The sequence below is a fragment of the Coturnix japonica genome, chromosome 4, assembly GCF_001577835.2.
Source record: "Coturnix japonica isolate 7356 chromosome 4, Coturnix japonica 2.1, whole genome shotgun sequence".
Taxonomy (NCBI): Eukaryota; Metazoa; Chordata; class Aves; order Galliformes; family Phasianidae; genus Coturnix; species Coturnix japonica.
The window spans coordinates 60,027,340-60,045,934 of NC_029519.1; the positions used below are offsets into that span (position 1 = coordinate 60,027,340).

Sequence of the window (18,595 nt, forward strand, 5' to 3'; positions counted from 1 at the left end):
ATGCTGTACTTCACCTGCCCCTTCATGCTGCCCAAGGATAATTTCTACATACCTTCCACTGGGTTTTGATACTTACATCACCTATCAGGATCTGTGAGGCCACCTCATTTTTAGATGAATGCATTTTTCAGTTGAATATAATATAGCCTCAGGTGTTACTAATTTTGAAAGAATCAGAACAGCTTTTGAGGCAGCTCTCTTGGTGACCTTCTCATGCAATCAAAGGCAGGTTAAAATACCACGTCATCGTTTCTTCTGCGTGAGCTCAGTCAGTCCTTAATCACCTTCATGCTTTCTTCTCCTTTTTATTAAAACAAAATTATTATTATTATTATTATTATTTTTCTTCAAATGTCAGGATCAAAAATTTATCAGAATGAGACCAAATTCAGTGGCATAAGGCTGCTGGGTGTTTTTACCACTTTCAGCAGTAGTTAGCCCTAGTGACAGCCGTTCAGTATTCTTTTTATTTGTAGAGTGTATATTTGGTTTTAGATAGCAGAAAGACTTTTTCTCATGATTTTTCCTTTTTTTTTTTTTTTTTTTTTTTCTATTGAGAAAGCAACAACAGCAGCAGCAAGCAGGCATGAGATTAACATCTAGTAAGGTTTTTTTTTTTTTCAGGAAAGTAGGTGGAGTCAGGCTCTACTGATGTCTTACCTTGATTCACAGCAGAGATAAGAGTGCTGCTGGGCTATTTACAGGCACAACTGATGAAAGAAGGTTTGCATTTTCTTGTGAATATAAGAGGAGAACCAGATATGATTCTTTCAACCTGTAAGTAAACTGGCCCACATATTTTTCTCTTGAAGTATTGTTTTGTGCAGCAGTTGTGTGTACACAGCAAACGAGCTACTTAATTATTGCCATAATTATACCCAATAGTTATCTCTCATGTGGCTTGGTTGCAGATTGAGTGGTCTGTATTTGGACTCCTTTTCTTGATTTTCGAAATTACTACATAAATTTGAATCCATTATACGATGGATTCAGTAAGACATCTATCTTTTCTGATGGAGATGGATGGAAACGTGGAGTTATTCCCATATGTTGTCCTTAGTGGCACATAGAAATTAGATATGAATTAAAAGTTTGGTAGAACTTGAGCCTGCTTTCCTCTGGTGCAGAATTAGTACACAGAAGAACACAGCTGAAGTTTGTACATTTGAAAAGCTGAAAGCTTATCTTTTGAAGTATTTTTTAGCAGCAAACTGTACTGGAATTTTCTACTAGATTAGCTGTCAGTGTAGTTGATCAGGAGGCATACGTATATTGAGCATTGTGGTAAAGACTTGGTTTTGTTGGGTGAAGCTGAATTTGAGTTTTTCTCAGTATAGCTTTGTATACAGTTAATGTATCACTACTGCAAGCATGGGAACTCTGCAGAACATTCAGTACAAATACACATCCTAGAAATGGGCTATGGCACTTTCAAAATCAGTAGTGCTTTGAGGTGCAGTGAATCAGAAAAGTGATCAAAGTGTACCAGATCAATAGACAAAATAATAAAATGCTGATTAATAAGAACTCATCTCTGACACGTTGCTTTCATCTAATCCTTTGATACTATTTCCCAAAGACTACAAAATTGAGTGAGGTATAACTGAAGATAGGGGGAAGATTGCATGTATTTGTGGCTGATTCACACACTGTCACACAATTTTATCAACCCAAGGTGTTCTGCTGAATGTTCTAGGGCTCTTTTAGCAAAACTACCTGCAGCAATGGACCATCCCAAAGGACATGTATCTTTTTACCGTGTCTTTTCTGGTTTTTGTTTGTTTGTTTTCTTTGTGAGTATTTGTCAAGTGAGCTTCAACATCTCATTCCTAGGATTTATGCTTCTTCTGCAGGACTCATTTGCCACTATATCTTCTCACTTCTCAAAACCAGGCACGCTAAAAAAATTTGCTTTTGGGCATCATAGTCCTGTAAGTGATCATAATTAGTGCTGGTGTTGGGTTTTACACTTGTTAACTTGTCATCAGGAAAATGTGACTTTTAAAAAACCTCTTTCCAGGAAGAAAAAATACTAGCAATTAAATGGGCTATGCTTTTTTTGTTGTTGTTGTTCCCATGTTAAATTGAATATGGAATTGGCTGACCTCTGAGATTGCAAGCATTTGTTGGAAATTGGAAACAGAAAATGCTCTACACAGCAAAAGGAGGAGGTGTTGGCAAATCCTGGATGCAGCAGCCTAAATTCTCATCTTGAGTTGAACCTACATTTCAAGTTCTCCACCCAACTGATTTGTTAGAGATCCTTACTTCCTAAGGATCAAAGCCAAACGTATTTTTGTAGTTTATGTTTTGACAGAGCTCAAGGGAATGTGGGCTGAAAGGTGCAGAGACACTGTGGGTGCTGGAGAATTTTCTGCTTTCACTGATACCATCACTGCTGGGTTTTTAAATAATGAACTCTTGAGTGTGGTCAGGGGATCAAGGCCTAATTAATATCTATGAGACTAAAAATCTTTGAATCCAGTGTTTTGTTTAAGAGAAGGTCCTTAATTCTAAACAGGGAAATCAGAATTCTTCCACTGATTCCTGTTTGTACGTTTTAGGGTATAGCAGAAAAGAGATTCAAGAAGAAATGCTGAAAATCCATTTTCAATTTCTTTCTTGCTTTTTGTGTGTGTATTAAAATACAGGGAGGTGTCTGTTTAATTTAATTTTTTTATTTTGATTTAAAGCTTTTGAGTAGAAGACGGTAAAGACAAAGGAAGAGCCTCAGTCATCGGGAGGGTGTGTGCAGCCATAAAAGCCTCAGGCAGGAAGTACAGGTTTCCTGTAGCTGTGCAATGAGCATCACTAGGGCATCTGGAGGTAGTGCCCTACATGTAGATATCTACTTGTGTTGCTAGCAAAGATCAAATTGTTCAGTGTGTCAAAGCTTTCACCATTTGCAGTGTTGGCCAAATATGTCAAAAAAGGAGGTTGGTGTAGAACAGACGTGGTCTAACCTATGCATTGACTTCCAGCTTTGGCTCTGTGTTGTCAGCTTTACAATCTTACTAGAACATCAATTTCATATTTATTTCAGAATCAAACAAATCTAATGAGAAATGATGTATCTAATCAGACCACATGCAGTGTCAGAAACAGATAAGTTTTCAAATGTCTTCTATTTCCTTTTGCACCTCACTTGAATCGTTCATAAACAATTACCTTTCTGGAGTTTTTTTCGCTGTTCTTTTTCTTTCTTTTTTTTTTTTTTTTTTTTTTTTTTTTTTTTTTTCCCAGGCTTAGAAAAGCAATATATAAAAAACAAATATTTCCCAGCTGACTTCTAGGAAAGGATTGTTTGTTCCAAGCTTGATCACACTGAAGACACTAGCTAACGCAGTTCTGCTTCCCAGCAATGTTAGAGACTGTGTTCAAAGTTAAGCTGCTGCAGTTTTAAGCAACTGAGAGGCAGCTTAATGCATTAAAATTGTGCAGCAAATAAATTGCATTACCCTCAAGATTTTTGGCCTTGTTTCTTTAAAGAAAGTTGTCACTGTCATCTGCTTTGGGTATTTTGCATAGCTGTTAGTGAAAACTTTTATCAAACAGTTGATTATGTCTTCTGATTAGTGTAGGCTGGCCACCATCCCACACAGCAGGTTCTTTACAGGATGTAGCTCTAAGTCTAAGGGAAATGCCCTATGACTTTCATGACAAATACTCTAACCAAAACAGATATAAAATAGGTCTCTTCCACGTCCAACAGAGAACTGTTTTTGTTCTTACCTTTCTGACGTCCGATATTTTCTACTTTTCCTTTTATTACCATGAGATTTGCTGACTCATAATCCTTTGTTAAGAAAATAATTGCTTTTTTGCCACACAGGTTACTAAATTTGTGGTAGCACATTAGTGTGCTGTCTGCACACTTTGTTGTACTACTGATAAAAGATATTGGCAAATAATCTCACATGTTGACAGAAAGAACAACCTTTTTATTCCAAGGCAGGTAATTAGGATCAACAAGCCAAAAACTCTATGAGGGAGAAACAAATGAAGACATGGTGTGACTGTACAAGGATACATCATGTAAATGATCATAGAATCATCTAGGTGGGAGAAGAATGTAAAGATTACTGTGTCCAATTGTCAACAAGATTAAGGAACAAAATACCAAGACCTTGGGAACCCTATTTCAAACAACATTCTGAGACCTGTTCATATGCTATAACCTCCATATCAGAGCCTGTATGGAACTGGAACAGTGCAGATGTCAACCTTTTGCTTAATGATTTCAAGTCTTCTTAATGGCTTCTAACCCATTTTAAATCAGCTGAAATTATCATCATATCCTTGCTCCTCATACAAGATATACCATACTAACATTTCTGTAAATGTACAATGGAAATGATGGTGTTTCCGTTGTATTTATCTCAGGATTATCAACCACCTAGCATGTAAGTGTAAAGCACATATTTTGTTAGCACATTAAACCTGGGTTAATGAATGCATTGTGTGAATGGTTGGAACAAAATAAGGGAAATCAGTGCTGTTTTAAATAATAAAATATATTGTATGTCCTTTAAGTAAGTCTCAGTATAAGAAAAGTCTAATGCAAATGCAGGTCTGTATTTGGCTCAAGTGCTGTAGAAATTCTGTGATTGCTGAAGGGAATCAGTTGTCTACTTGTTTGTAATGATCCATTGCACTGGAGAGAGCTTCCACAGGGCAGTATGGTGACTTAGATCAGTACGTATCTCACTGATGTCTTTTTTTTTTCTGTCTTAATGAGCAGATTTATCTCGTCATGTAGCCTTGTAATTAAGAGATTTTAATGCTGTTAGTGGACAGATACAGCTGGGCTGGGAGGAAAGCTCAGCTCTCTTTGATGGATGCAAATTCAACCTTAATATTTTGCTAGATATCTCACAGCAAGAAAGAGTTAAAAATAGAGCTAAGTAGCCATTCATTATGTAAATTTTGTAAACAGTCAATCACTGCTTATGTGGAAAATGTTCTTGTTTACAGATCACACCATCCAGTCTGTTTTCTGCTGCTGCTGCTGCTGTGCGGTACAAAAACGGTATGTGAAATGCTTCAGCTTTTCAGCAATTAAGGCAGTCAGAATGTTTATACATGAAATCCATCTATTTTAAAAACTATCTTAGGATTTTAAATGTCCGTATACCCTCAGTAGAAAGACTAAATATGCAGAAGTTTAAAGAAGCTCTACCCTGCACGTCCCTAATATGAATGAAGGCATATGTTTCCATAAATATTTTCATGTGGATGTTTATAAAAGTTTATTCTCAAAAGCAATTCTTATTTTTCAAAATCAGAGCAATGAGAACAAAGATAAACATGGACCCCAACACTGACCTGGAGACCAAGTACTCAGCCTCTCAATCAAAGGATTCCTATGCACCTGCTTGGAAGTGTAAGGTAAATGACATTTTGGTAGATGAAAAAAACTGAGATGATGTGACATCCAGTGACTCACTGCTGAAACAAGCAGAGGAGTAAGTAGCTTGGGCACGTTGGTTGCTTGGTTGTATAAACCTTTTAAAAATTGTAGTATCCAAAGATTCATACTGATGGAAATAAAGGATTGTAGTGAGGTTCCCAAGTTTGCTGTCACGGATGAGGGTAGTTAATTCTTCAGTTTTGGATTTGGCTAATGGAGGTGGGAAAGAAGAGGACTGCCCTGTAGGGAAGGTGCAGTTTCATCATCACAGAACTGCACGGGTTGGAAGGGACCTCAAGAGATCACTGAGTCCAACTCCTGTACTAAAGCCACTGCCCTATAATATGTCACACAGGTAGGCATTCAGGTGGGTCTCGAGTATTTCTGTAGGAAGAGACTCCACAGCCTCTCTGGGCAGCCTATTCCAGTACTCCATCACCCCTACTGTAAAGAAGTTTTTCCGTGTACTTGCATGGAACTGCAATCATACTATGTAGGAGTCAACCAAAGAACAGGAGGAAGATTAGGTAGATGGCTTGTCTTATATTTACTTTACTTTTCATTTTAACTTTGATTTTTATACCACACTGCTTTACAAATAACTGTTTTACAAGGTTATTGTGCTTTATGGTGAAAATTTATGACCGTGATTAATACCTTCTGTTTACTGAGATGCTATAGATGTAGGAGACTTATACAAGAAATAGATGAGAGAAAAGGCTAACTATGGGAGGTGCTTTCTTTTTCACTAGCGTAAGAAGAAATTGCATGTAAAGAACAAGCCGTTACCTCCTCTACCTGTTGAGGCTTTCAAAGACTACACAGAAACCCTCAAAGTTATTGCACTATATGACTTTCCTGCTAGAGGACCCTCTGATTTAACACTCAAGCAGTCAGAAGAATACCTTATCCTTGAACAGTATGATCCTCACTGGTGGAAGGCAAGAGACCAATATGGGTAAGAGACTGGGCATCTAATTTTAAACCCTCTTCCTACACAGAGATTAAAAAAAACACCATCCCTTTGTAGGATTATCTTACAACCCTCTGAGCATGTAGAATGAGATACATGTAACTTTAATGGAGGTTTGAAGGTATAGAGCTTGGTACAAGGGACGAGGCTGACTGAGAAGAGTTTGGAAAGTATCTGCCACTGCAGAAAGGGGGTGGCATCTCCCCTCTGCTGGGAATACAGGATTAAGTCATAGTCTTAAAGTTCCAAAGCAATATGAGTACATCTGAAGACTATGTGAACCACTGGGCTTTGAGCCATGTGAAAATCCAGCTTTATATGCTTCAAGTGCTCTACCACGTGTTGTATATGTGTAAAGTTTTCGTAAAGACTTCTAAGACTGATAAGACATTTAAGTGAAACAAAGCCCCTAATCAAAGGTTCTTGGGCATTTCACAGAGGATCTTTTAGGATCCTTGCTGCATTTATATTTCTTTACACGCTGGTAATTTCTCTACAATTTCTTCAGAGTATCCTGTAATCTGATATGAAGAGTGATTACATGTTATGTAATAACTGTCTCTTTTTCATTCACATCCCTCATTTAAATACTTCTAAACACTTTTGTCTTTTCTCAAGTCAGATTTGCACTTAAAGTCCACTTCATTATTATTTTGTATACATGTGCAAGCACATACTTTCTACATATTGAAGAACTGTTACTAGGATAGAAGTAAAGCTAATGATTTCTGATTTGGAAGAAATGTCACTTTTTTTTGGTAAGCTTTGCTTTGATTTTACTTGGAAATTTTCCTTAACATGCTGTCCTTGGCACCCCAAGTAAGTACCTGTCGTTTCAGTAGCCATCCATAGTCTGGAGCAGAAACACCTTGACTCAGATGAGAGGAGTTATACTCTTATTTGATTCTCATGTTGGGATTCAGAATCAAAAAACATACCAATAGTGTAAATAACTTCTGTCATTCAATAGAAGATATGCATCTTAATCCTATTTTCTGTTATCTTCAATGTGTTTCAGGAATGAAGGTCTAATTCCTAGCAACTATGTTACTGAGAACACAGAAAGTAATCTAGAAACGTATGAGTAAGTACCCTTGAAAAAGATGGTTGTACTTTCTTTTCTGGAAATTGAGTAGTAGGTTTTAGCACTTGGTCTTTCAGCTTTTACTAGAAGACTGATTATGAATAGGTGTTTGTTTTCTTTATCGAAACCTCGTTTTGTTTTGTTATAAAACATCTCCCTTAGAATGCATGAAACGTTTTTATTATGGTCTGTTTGGACTGTATAATGTGATGATGACTGAGTTGTGCAGTTGATACAACAGAAGGGAGGGATGACGTCCAGAGGGACCTTGATAAACTCAAAAGAAGGGCCCATGTGACCCTAATGAGGTTCAACAGAGCAAGGTGCAAGGTTTTGCAGCTAGGTCAAGGAAACCTCAGTTATGTATGCAAACTGGGAGAAGAACTCCTTGAGAGTAGCCCTGCTTAGAAGGATTTAGGGATTGTGATTGATGAAATCAATCATAATGATCATATAATTATGGTAAATCATAATGACAGAATCAAGATAGGTCCTATTTCTGTAGGCTCACTACATAGTATCTCTTTGGTCTGATCTCTTCCTGTTGTGAACATATAGATTATCTAGAATCTAGTTTCAATTTCTTCAGCCTGGTTTCCTGGAGAGAAAAGTAAAATACGTCATAACTCCAGTGAAGAGGGGGCTGAAGCGGGGAGCTTCACTGTAAGATTCATCAACATTTAGCGTAATTGTTTCCTGTTTGTTTTTTTTTTTTTCTTCTTTGATTTCACCTCATGTTTAATTATAGTGAGTTGCATTAAATGGGGAAAGTGTCAGATTTACCAAGATCTAATGAAGTAATTCCTAATTAAGAGGCACTTGATATACAGCAGTGGTTAGTTCTATTCAGGTTTTAAAATTGGAGATAGAGCAACCCTTAACACTACCCCTCATTTATGTGAAGCAAAGCAAATATTAATCTGTACCAGCTGAAGTTAATGTGTCAACCTGTTGCAGGTGGTATTGCAAGAACATCAACAGAAGCCAGGCAGAACTACTCTTGCGACAGAAGGTAATTCAGCCTATATACTCAGTTAATAATAACTACAAAGGATTAATAGTAGAGGCATCAAGAGAGTTCCAACAGCCAAATCCATCTCTGTTTGACATGCAGTAAAAGAGGGTTCTTTAAAACAAAAGGATGGCTTTCTGGGGTACAGTGTAGTGCAAACTGTCCAGATATCCCAAAATTTTACATTGTTACCCCAGCAAATTCTATTAAGATTTTCCATATTGAGTAACAGGAATTACATGGAGCGTACTGTGCTTGTCTTTGGTATGAAACTCTGAGGGCTGAAATATTTGCAGTAAGTTAAGAAAGTAAATACCTTCATTTCTTTTCAGGCCAAAGAAGGCTCATTTGTTGTCAGAGATTCAAGCCAACAGGGAGTCCTTACACTGTCTGTGTATTCACAGTCTAAAGGGTGAGTTGCTCTCAGTGGTTGTGGTTTGATTGAAAATGTGAAGGAAGAGCTTCCCTAAAACTCACTGGGATGAGGGGCAGCCTGGATATATGGTGCACAGGAGCAATGAGTCACCAGTACTATTTGTACAGCACTGTGGCAAATTGCAGCCCATATACTGAAATGGTGGTGCTGGGCATTTGGGAGTCACAGAAATCCTGAAATTTTCTACTCCAAGGACTGCTCATCTCAGCAATGTGGCACTAACAATAAAGCCTTGCAGTCTCATTTTGCCTGTTTTTACACAAAGTACTGTGGCTGCCACACCAGTAAAATACAGTTAGATTTGTGGTATCATAGAATCATAGAATTACTCAGGTTGGAAAAGAGAAGATCATCAAGTCCAACTGCAGCCTAACCATAGTACCCTAATTCTGACAACTCTCAGCTAAATCATATCCCTGAGCACCACATCTAAATGGCTCTTAAACACATACAGGGATGGTGACTCAACTACCTCCCTGGGGAGCCTATTCCAGTGTTTAACTACCCTTTCTGTAAAGAAGTGTTTCCTTATGCCCAACCTAACAACATCAACCTAAAAACATCAAAATGTTTCAAACACTTTTACTGACAATCATTATCTTTTGTTGATTTCAGAAGTCACGGTGGAGATATTCGACATTATCAAATTAAGAAAAACCACTTGAAACAGTATTATGTAGCAGAAAAATATTTATTCTCCTCTATTCCTGAGCTCATTCAATATCATCAACACAATGCCGCAGGTAATGGATATAAGCTGATAAGGTTTTACTACTGATACTCTGAAACTCATCAAGACATTGAGAATCTGGATGTCACTCTTGAACTAATCCTTTTCTTCCAAAGAGACGCACAATCTTTTCTGTTGCTAATAACTTCAAGTGTACTGTGATCCTTTCGGCTGAAGCTGTAGCTGCAATGTGTGTACATCATGGGGGGAATGAAAATACCAAGCTCATATATATGAATGAAACTAATTTTAAAGAACTAGAAGCCTTATGTTCTTATCCACTCTGTATTCTGTTGGCTCATATTTGATTGAATGTGACTTGCACAAAATTTGATCATGGTTCAGTGACTTGCATGCATGCAATCTGAGAAGAACAGGAGCTGTGCTATGCACCAGCAGGCAGCTTTTGCAGATTGTGGCACGCACATGACAAACAAAAGGCAGAATTGGGGGGCAAGAGGGCTCTCTAACACTGACTCACAGCCTATCAGAGTTAGCTACCCCCAGTTGTTGGCTTCTAGCAGCCTGTTATAATTTCTAGCATTCAAAATGCCATTCATTCTTGGTTCTGCCTACCATTTCAATATGGATTTAAATGTTTTTAGCACAAGTGAATAGAAACAGAAACATTTTTGAAAGCAAGTATGATGTAGTGTACTTAAAAATGGAGTAATTGGTCAACAGAATATTGGTGCTTTGTTTCCTGCAGGTCTTATCACTCGTCTCCGACATCCAGTCAGATCAATCAGGTGTTCCTTACCAGCAACAGCAGGATTTAGTTATGGTAAATTCTTTATCTTGTTATGGTGGAAATATAGATATCTGTCTGGGCAAGTGTTGAGATCGCATTCATACGGCCAATTGTGTCCCATGAAACTGTGTCCCAGTAATGAGAAACACATAACCAGCTTCATAATCACCAGACTTCAGGTGTCAAATCCAAATGAAAAGCCTGACTCTATTCCTTCAGTGTAGTGAGTGTTTCTTTCACAACCACTAATGCCTTTCTGGATTTCCAAAAGCAGGTCAGACTCGCATATGCGTTTACTAGATTTGCAAAAGGTGTTTTTTTTTTTAAAATTATTTAAATGCCTATGAAAATAAAATTAATATTGTTGATTGGGAAGATTTTCTTTTGTCGGTTGTGGAAGTTTTAGAAATGTCTTACACAGAGTTAGAAAATAAGCAGTAAATGTTGGTGCTGTGCATACAGATCAGGAAGTTAATATTAACTGATAGATGTGTATGTATGAATATACATATATATACATACATACAAATATATATGTGTATATATATGTACGTATATGAATTTCCAAAAGCATTTATCTTAACATTTCTGGAGGGCAGAGTTATTTTGGTAGTTGCAATAGAGGCAGTCAGTAACTATTTCTGTGGCTATATTAGTCCTCTGGAACTGATTTAAAGTTAAAAACATCATAGATGACAGTGCCAAAAAAATATATCTCAGAGGTAATCAAAGCCAGTTTCTTGCCTTATCTTCAAGCCTCAGGCTTTCCTATGTTAAACAATTTAAACAGCATTCTACAAGCTGTAAAAGTACAAAAAAGTACAAAAAAGTACAAAAAAAAAGTATAAAAGTTTATACTCGTGTATAAACAAATACGTGTGGAAAACTCCAGATAAGTAAAATCCATGCTATAGCTGATGAACAGTTGTGACACCTTGCTGTGTACATTAACTGCAGAGAGGCATGTTTACTAGTTGTAACACACGGGGTTGTTTGTTACAGAGGAGTGGGAATTGAACCCTTCAGAACTGACGTTTGTGAAAGAGCTTGGGCGTGGGCAATTTGGAATTGTTCATCTGGGTAAATGGAAAGCAACCATCAAGGTTGCCATCAAAAAAATCAATGAAGGTGCGATGTCTGAAGATGATTTCATGGAGGAAGCCAAGTTGATGATGTAAGTACAAAAGCTATTCTAGCTCACAGATGACACTGAGATGACCAAGAAACAAATATAACCTCCAGGGCTAGTTGAACTGAATAATGTTCATCAAATACTAAAAGTGTTTCTCAAAATTATCACAAGAATGAAAGGTCTAGATACCTTTTGAACTGGACTTGATGACCTTTATAAGTCCGTTCCAACTTAGGATATTCTTTGATTTTATGATTCTACCACCAGAGATAAATGATCTCCTGACTGAAATGCAATTTTAAACAATGTTAAACAGGAAACTATCCCACCCAAAGCTGGTCCAGCTGTACGGGGTGTGCACACGCCAGAAGCCTCTCTATGTGGTGACTGAATTCCTGGAGAATGGCTGCCTGCTCAGCTACCTGCGGCAGCGGCGGGGGAAGCTCAGCACAGACATGCTGCTGGGCATGTGCCTGGATGTGTGTGAAGGGATGGAGTATCTGGAGAGAAATAACTTCATTCACCGTGATTTAGTAAGTTCAATGGGTTTTTCTGAGGTTCTCAGTGAGTACTGATGATATAGAACATGCCATTGAATTTCAGGGGGTGCTTATGTGCTCTTCAAGGCTTTAACAAAGCCTTTGTGTACCTACATTTCTTTTGCTCCCTACTGCCTTACCTTGATACTGGGAAATGTGGGTGGCTTGTCTGCTCTGCCCTTCAGAAACAGGGAAGTAAGAGGTCACAGAAACACTTTTTTAATAATTCATATTAAGTGTCCTGATGTTAACATTCAGGAAAATGCCTGCTTGGATAACTAGACTCTGCATCTGGAAAGTTCTTTTGCTGTGCAAGAATACTTGGAATTATCACAACTCATGATACAAGTATTCACACAGGTGTCATGCTATGTGCATGAAATCAGACAGCAGTGAGAGGTGTTCACCAGCACTGAGCCAGAACTTTACTTTTTTTCTCATCTTTTTGAGTGAGGCACTCATCTCCTTTCAGAATATAAAATGCATGAGCTGAAAGTAAATGATCTATTGTATTCTTCTTAAATATGCTTTTGCCTGGATTTCAGATATGCTTTTCTCATTTCTCCTAGGCTGCAAGGAACTGTTTAGTCAATGCTGAGCACACTGTCAAAGTATCTGACTTCGGCATGGCAAGGTAGGAGGTACAAACTCAGTGAGTGCCCTGTTTTGTGTCACTTGTAATGAGACCCATTGCCACCCTCACTGCTCGCTTGCTGGTGTGGGGAATTCCACAGTACACAATGTCTGTATTAGATGTCAGGGGAAGTTCTTTACAGAAGGAGTGGTGAGGTGTTGGAGTGGGCTGCCCAGAGAGGCTGTAGTTGCCCCTCCAGGTTGGATGGGACCCTGGGCAACCTGGTCTAGTACCAGACCTGGAGGTTGGTGGCCCGGCCTGTGGCAGGGAGGTTGGAACCTGATGATCCTTGGGGTCTCTTCCAACCCAAGCCATTCTATGATTCTATGGTTCTAAGCTCAGTAAAGTGAGTGCTTCAAATTTCCAGAGCCCAGTGTGGTCAGAAAGACACTGGAAACAGAGGCAGGTGTTGGCCCTGACCTTTGGAGCCTCAACAGCAGGGTAGGTGAGGAAGGAAGACGTGGGCAGGAAGGGTGATGTGTGCTTCTTGGCAGGGAAGTGGTTTTTCTGCTTAGTGAGGAGACCAGCCACACATAAAGAGAGAGTGCAAGTACAGGGCAGAGAAACAAAAGCTCTGTCCACTGTGCAGAGGTGATACAAACACTCCCTAATTAGTCAGGGCTCAGAACAGACCAGTTTCATACCAGAACCTTTCTGTGGCTGCTTCAAAAATAAGAAAGGGACACAAAGAGTCAATTTCTCATGGCCTCAAGGTGTTGTGCCAGGGGAGGATTAGGATGAATATCAGGAGAACTTTACAGAGAATTGTTGTGCACTAGAATAGGCTCCCCAGTGAGGTGGTTGACTTGCCATCCCTGGATGTATCTAAAAACAATTTGGATGTGGTGTTCAGGGACATGATTTAGCAGAGGGTTGTTAGAGTTAGGGTAGTATGTTTAGGTTGAGGTTGGACATGACGACCTGAGAAGTCTTTTCCTACCTAAGCAATGCTATTGACTGGATCGATGGGCCAAGGTTAACAGAGTAAGTTTCATAGGACCAAGTGTCAGGTTCTGCATTTTGGTCACAACAACTCCAGGCAATCCTACAGGCTTGGGGAGGTGTGGCTGGAAAGCTGCCTGATGGAAAGGGACCTTGGTGTGCTGATGAATGGTCGGCTGAATATGAGCCAGCAGTGTGCCCAGTGGTCAAGAAGGCCAATGGCATCCTGGCTTGTATCAGGAATGGTGTGGTGAGCAGGACCAGGGAAGTCATCCTGCCCCTGTACTCAGTATTGGTGAGGCCTCACCTTGAGTACTGTGTTCAGTTTTGGGCACCCCAGTACAAAAAGGACATGGAGGTACTGGAACAGTTCCAGAAAAGGACAATGAGGATTGTGAAGGGCTTGGAAAATCAGCCCTATGAGGAGAGGCTGAGTGAGCTGGGACTGTGTAGTCAGGGGAAAAGGAGTCTGAGGGGAGACCTTATTGCTCTCTTCCAGTATCTGAAAGGTGCTTACAGTGAGAGTGGGGCAAGTCTCTTCTCACTGATGACAAGTGACAGGATGAGGGGAAACGGCCTCAAATTGCACCAAGGTAAGTTTAGGTTGGACGTTAGGAAACACTTCTTTACAGAAAGGGTAGTTAAACACTGGAATAGGCTCCCCTGGGAGCTGGTCAAGTCACTGTCCCTGTATGTGTTTAAGAGCCGTTTGAGATGTGGTGCTCAGAGATAAGATTAAGCTGAGGGTAGTTAGAGTTAGGGTACTATGGTGAGGCTATAGCTGGACTTAATATTTGAGGTCTTTTCCAACCTGAGTAATTCTATGATTCTATGATTCTCTCAGTGCAACATCCTGTGAAAGATGCTTTAAAAGATACCAATACATTACGCTTTCAGTTGCAAGAGTTGTGTAGCGCGTATCTGTTGTCTTCCCATGAGAATTAATACAGGGGAAATATTTACATCTCTTGTTTGGATATAGGGCTCAGCCTTTTAAAATATTACTGTATAAATGCCCTATTGGTCACATAATTTCATAGAATCAAAGAACCATTAAGGTAAGGAAAGACACTAAGACCATCTACTCCAACTGTCAACCTATCACCGTATTGCCTACTCAGCCATGTCCCTTAGTGTTCCATCTACACATTTCTTGAACACCTCCAGATGGTGACACCACCACCTCCCTGGGCAGCTTATTACTGAATTGTAAACCACCTGTGCAAAATGCTGTCAGAACTTCTTGCACTTTAACACTCACTAAAATATATGGTATTTGCTGATGTTCTTTAGGTACGTCATCGATGATGAATATGTCAGCTCTTCAGGTGCCAAGTTTCCAATCAAGTGGTCGTCTCCTGAAGTCTTTCATTTCAAAAAGTACAGCAGTAAATCTGACATCTGGTCATTTGGTGAGTGGGTTCAGTTAATGTGTGACGTGCTGTTTCCCCAAAACTACTGATAAGATTGAAGAAAGCACCGTTTTTTACTGAAGTTTCCTATCTTAATCTACCTCATTTTTCATATCTTGTCTGTACAGGAAGAGTGTGATTTTTTTATTTTTATTTTTATTTTTCCAATAGACTTTTAATCTATAATAATTGCTTTTCGACAGATGTGTTCTTGGAGTGTCTCTGTTAACCAAATGCTTATTAATCTCATTTCCATGGACCATCACTTTAGCTGTCTTCAATAGGAGCAGAATTACATCAGCTCAAAATCCTTTTTCATTCACCTCAGGTTTCCCATATTTTTTATGCATTATTAAATACATAGAGAAGAATGGGACTTCCAGTATTATTAGACAACTTGTGGGTTTGCAGTTCTTGTTTTGTTCTATACATTTTGATTCATTTCTAGGTGTACTGATGTGGGAAGTTTTCACAGAAGGCAAAATGCCTTTTGGAAGTAAATCGAATTATGAAGTTGTCCATGAGATTTCTGCAGGTAACCGACTTTATCGACCGCATTTGGCATCACACACTGTGTACAAAGTCATGTACAGCTGCTGGCACGAGGTTTGTTGCTCTTCCTTTCTTGTGATATTACTTTACTTCACTTGCAATGTTGATCCTCAAAAACTAGAGCCAAAACCTCTACTTTGTGGAATCCCCAGTAATTTTCGCTATGCTTTTTCACAAGCCACATCTAGTTTAGATGCCTCTGTTTCTTTTTACTGTTGCCTTCCATAAATACCAAGCATATTAACTACACAATAGGACTACACCATATATGGTTTTGAATATATCCCCTCTGCTTCCTCTCATAGTGTGCAGAAGAAGCAAATCTTCAGTTTTGCACAAAAATGCTTTCTTCTGAAAGTACTTTTTCATTGAATTGATTTCTGGGACGTTGATGAGCAGAACAAGATAAACTTGATCTCTTCCTCCTGTGTCAACAAAACAAAATAATATGAACAATAATTTTAAGTGGTAGCTTTGATGTACTTGTAACCATCTCCTATTAATTTAAATTTCTCCTCTGCTTTTTTTCTTCTTTTCTTTTTCCAGAAGCCTGAGGGACGTCCTACTTTTGCAGAATTAGTAGAAACCCTCACAGATATAATGGATATGGGATAACTGGAGGTTTTATACAGTTGTATTTACTGAAAAGCAAGCATTGAGCCGGCCAACGTAGCTTATACTGAAAACTTGAGCCTTTTAGAGCAGCCTTTACTTAAGCTGTTTGGGCGTAGCCTAATTTGGGCAAGATACCTGAGGAGACTGAGTTACTGGATTTGTACTTTTAAGCCTTAATTTCCATGAAAAATCTCCTATTTGGAAGGAAGTAACCAAGCTTACTTGCTGCATAAGCTCTTTTACTTATTCTTTTTGTCAGAGCTACGCTTCCCATAACAAACTGATGATGATTTGTTGCTTATTATGGCTCATGCACAGGGAAATAGTGATTAGCAGAGGCAAAAGTGGTGGAAGAACCTGTGACAAAGTTCCAGGACTAAAGGCAGAACCTTTTGCACTGCAAAACACTGAAGGAATGGAGCAGTTTTAGAGGTAACTCAGCACCTGGGCAGCATGCAGATGTTTGCCCAGACGTTGCACTGCACAGTTGCTGGGCATCCAGGCACACAGAGGTGGTGGAGGCAGAAGTTGGCCTTTGGTGGCTCCTGACCCACATCCAAACAGCTGGAAGGGCTCAGAAACCTTGAAGAATTTTAATCCTGCTCATAGGTAAAGGTGAATTTTGTGTGAAACAGAGAGAATAAGTAAAGATTATTTTATTTAAACCTCATCCTTAAGTTTTCATTGTCTTCCATTCCTTGCTTGCTGCAGCACACTCAAATGTCCGTGCTTTTCTTAGTCCTCTTCCTGCAAGTACCTAGAGTGGAGAACAAAGAAAAGCTGAAAGCTGGCCGTAAAACAAAGTGTTTTGTGTTAGTTTAGCTCAAGTAGAGTCTGAGAGACCTGACTTGCCCCATTTCTGTAATTGTATCTGTTAGCTTATTATTAACTTCTTAACTTATTAACTTCTAATTCTTAATTTTGGTCAAGGAAAATGTATTACAGGAAAGACAGATGAATTTGGTGATTTTTCAGTACAGAGAACAGTCAAGTCATTACAAATAAGTATAGTATAAGTTATATACAAGTAAGTATATAATATAGTTGTTTAAAAATGCGGTTGCGTTATGAATTATTAACACATAACCACATCATCTTTCATTTTATAACATATCATAGACAAAATACGCCAAAGCCAATAGATGAAGAATGATGGATGTCTGAAGAAATTAGCTTTTTCATTTCTGCATTTTAAAAGTAACTGTAACAGTACAACCAATCATTCCAAGTTTTGGATTTCCAGAAGGTGATGGCATCTCTGGGCCAAATTTGTGGCTTTATTTAGTTCACTTTTTACTGCAATATCATTCCTATAGTTACCAACCCTTGGGGAAGGGAGTGCTTAACTCTATTTGGGAGTAACTTCATGCACTTCCTTCTGCTCAAGTGAAACATGATATTCTCATCCATTTATGTAATCTGCTGTAAGAATTGCCACCAACCTATGGCTCTGTTTACTTTTATAACTGACTTATTTGTGTGCATTCAGTTCCATCCCAGATGTCTAACTGCATATAAGCCTATACAATTTAGTCCTCTGCTTTGAGCTCACTACAAGTTTATGCCTGTATTACATAAGCACAATACTGAGCTGATGATGCTCTACAAAAAAATTCAAACTCTATCTGAAATTTAAATGCACTCAGGGACTTTTAATAATCTAAGAGGAATATTTTCTGAATGCTCTCGTAAAACTGGTTTTGCTACATGTATTACTGCAAGTTAATATGTAATACCACAGTACCATGCAATAAAAAAGGGGCTCTGGTAAGTTCACGTTCTTGAAGCACCCTGCTTTTGTTTGTACTGGTGAGTTGTCCCATGGTGAGCATGTATCTTTGACATTCACTGGTCTCAGATGGAAAGTAATACTTGCCTACCATTACTTCAGCTTCAGAATTTCACCTTTCTGGAGGCGGGACAAATTACGAGTGGGCTGATTTCAGCACTCTGACGCAGACGAATTTAATAGCTTATATCACAAGGCTGACAGTAAATAAATTAAAAAGCACTATCATGTGCTTCAGAGTCAGTGGAATCAGTGTTTAATCAGTAAGAAGAAAGGTCTGGCAGAACGAAGGTTGGGTGTGTAGGGCATGTTTACTTACCCGAGAAGCTACACCCACATATAAAAACCAATAGGGCACCTTAGTCCTTGTGGTGGCTCCTCGTGTACCTCAAACCCCAGGCTTGTGGAGAAAGGAGAATAGGTGAACAGTGAGAATCGCCCATGCCATTGACAACAGAGGCATATGTGTCTGCTAGCTGTTTTTTTCTTCTTTTTCCTAATAAACCTTTGAGTGTTTCAGAAGAAATGTTTGGTAGAAAATAAGGATTTTCTGAGGAGCATCTGAGGAGCAGATGAGGAGCAGA

The 18,595-nt window shown here is 38.9% G+C and overlaps 1 protein-coding gene across 1 annotated transcript; it reads left to right on the forward strand.

The window, feature by feature from the left end:
- The first annotated feature begins 610 nt into the window (after positions 1–610).
- Positions 611–16,892, forward strand: TXK (TXK tyrosine kinase). Its single transcript, XM_015862356.2, has 15 exons — positions 611–777; positions 4,975–5,029; positions 5,286–5,388; positions 6,163–6,368; positions 7,402–7,467; positions 8,425–8,479; positions 8,812–8,891; positions 9,531–9,658; positions 10,355–10,429; positions 11,399–11,570; positions 11,845–12,061; positions 12,637–12,701; positions 14,937–15,055; positions 15,504–15,661; positions 16,154–16,892. The coding sequence occupies exons 1-15, from the start codon at positions 714–716 to the stop codon at positions 16,220–16,222; spliced, it is 1,632 nt and encodes a 543-aa protein (XP_015717842.1). The 5' UTR covers positions 611–713; the 3' UTR covers positions 16,223–16,892.
- Positions 16,893–18,595: the final 1,703 nt, after the last annotated feature.

Excerpts from the sequence above, each read along its gene's own strand:
- TXK (XM_015862356.2), top strand. The coding sequence starts at position 714 with ATGAAAGAAGGTTTGCATTTTCTTGTGAATATAAGAGGAGAACCAGAT. Across the intron at positions 8,892-9,530 it reads GTGTATTCACAGTCTAAAGG|AAGTCACGGTGGAGATATTC; the intron begins GTGAGTTGCTCT and ends TGTTGATTTCAG. Across the intron at positions 12,062-12,636 it reads ACTTCATTCACCGTGATTTA|GCTGCAAGGAACTGTTTAGT; the intron begins GTAAGTTCAATG and ends CATTTCTCCTAG.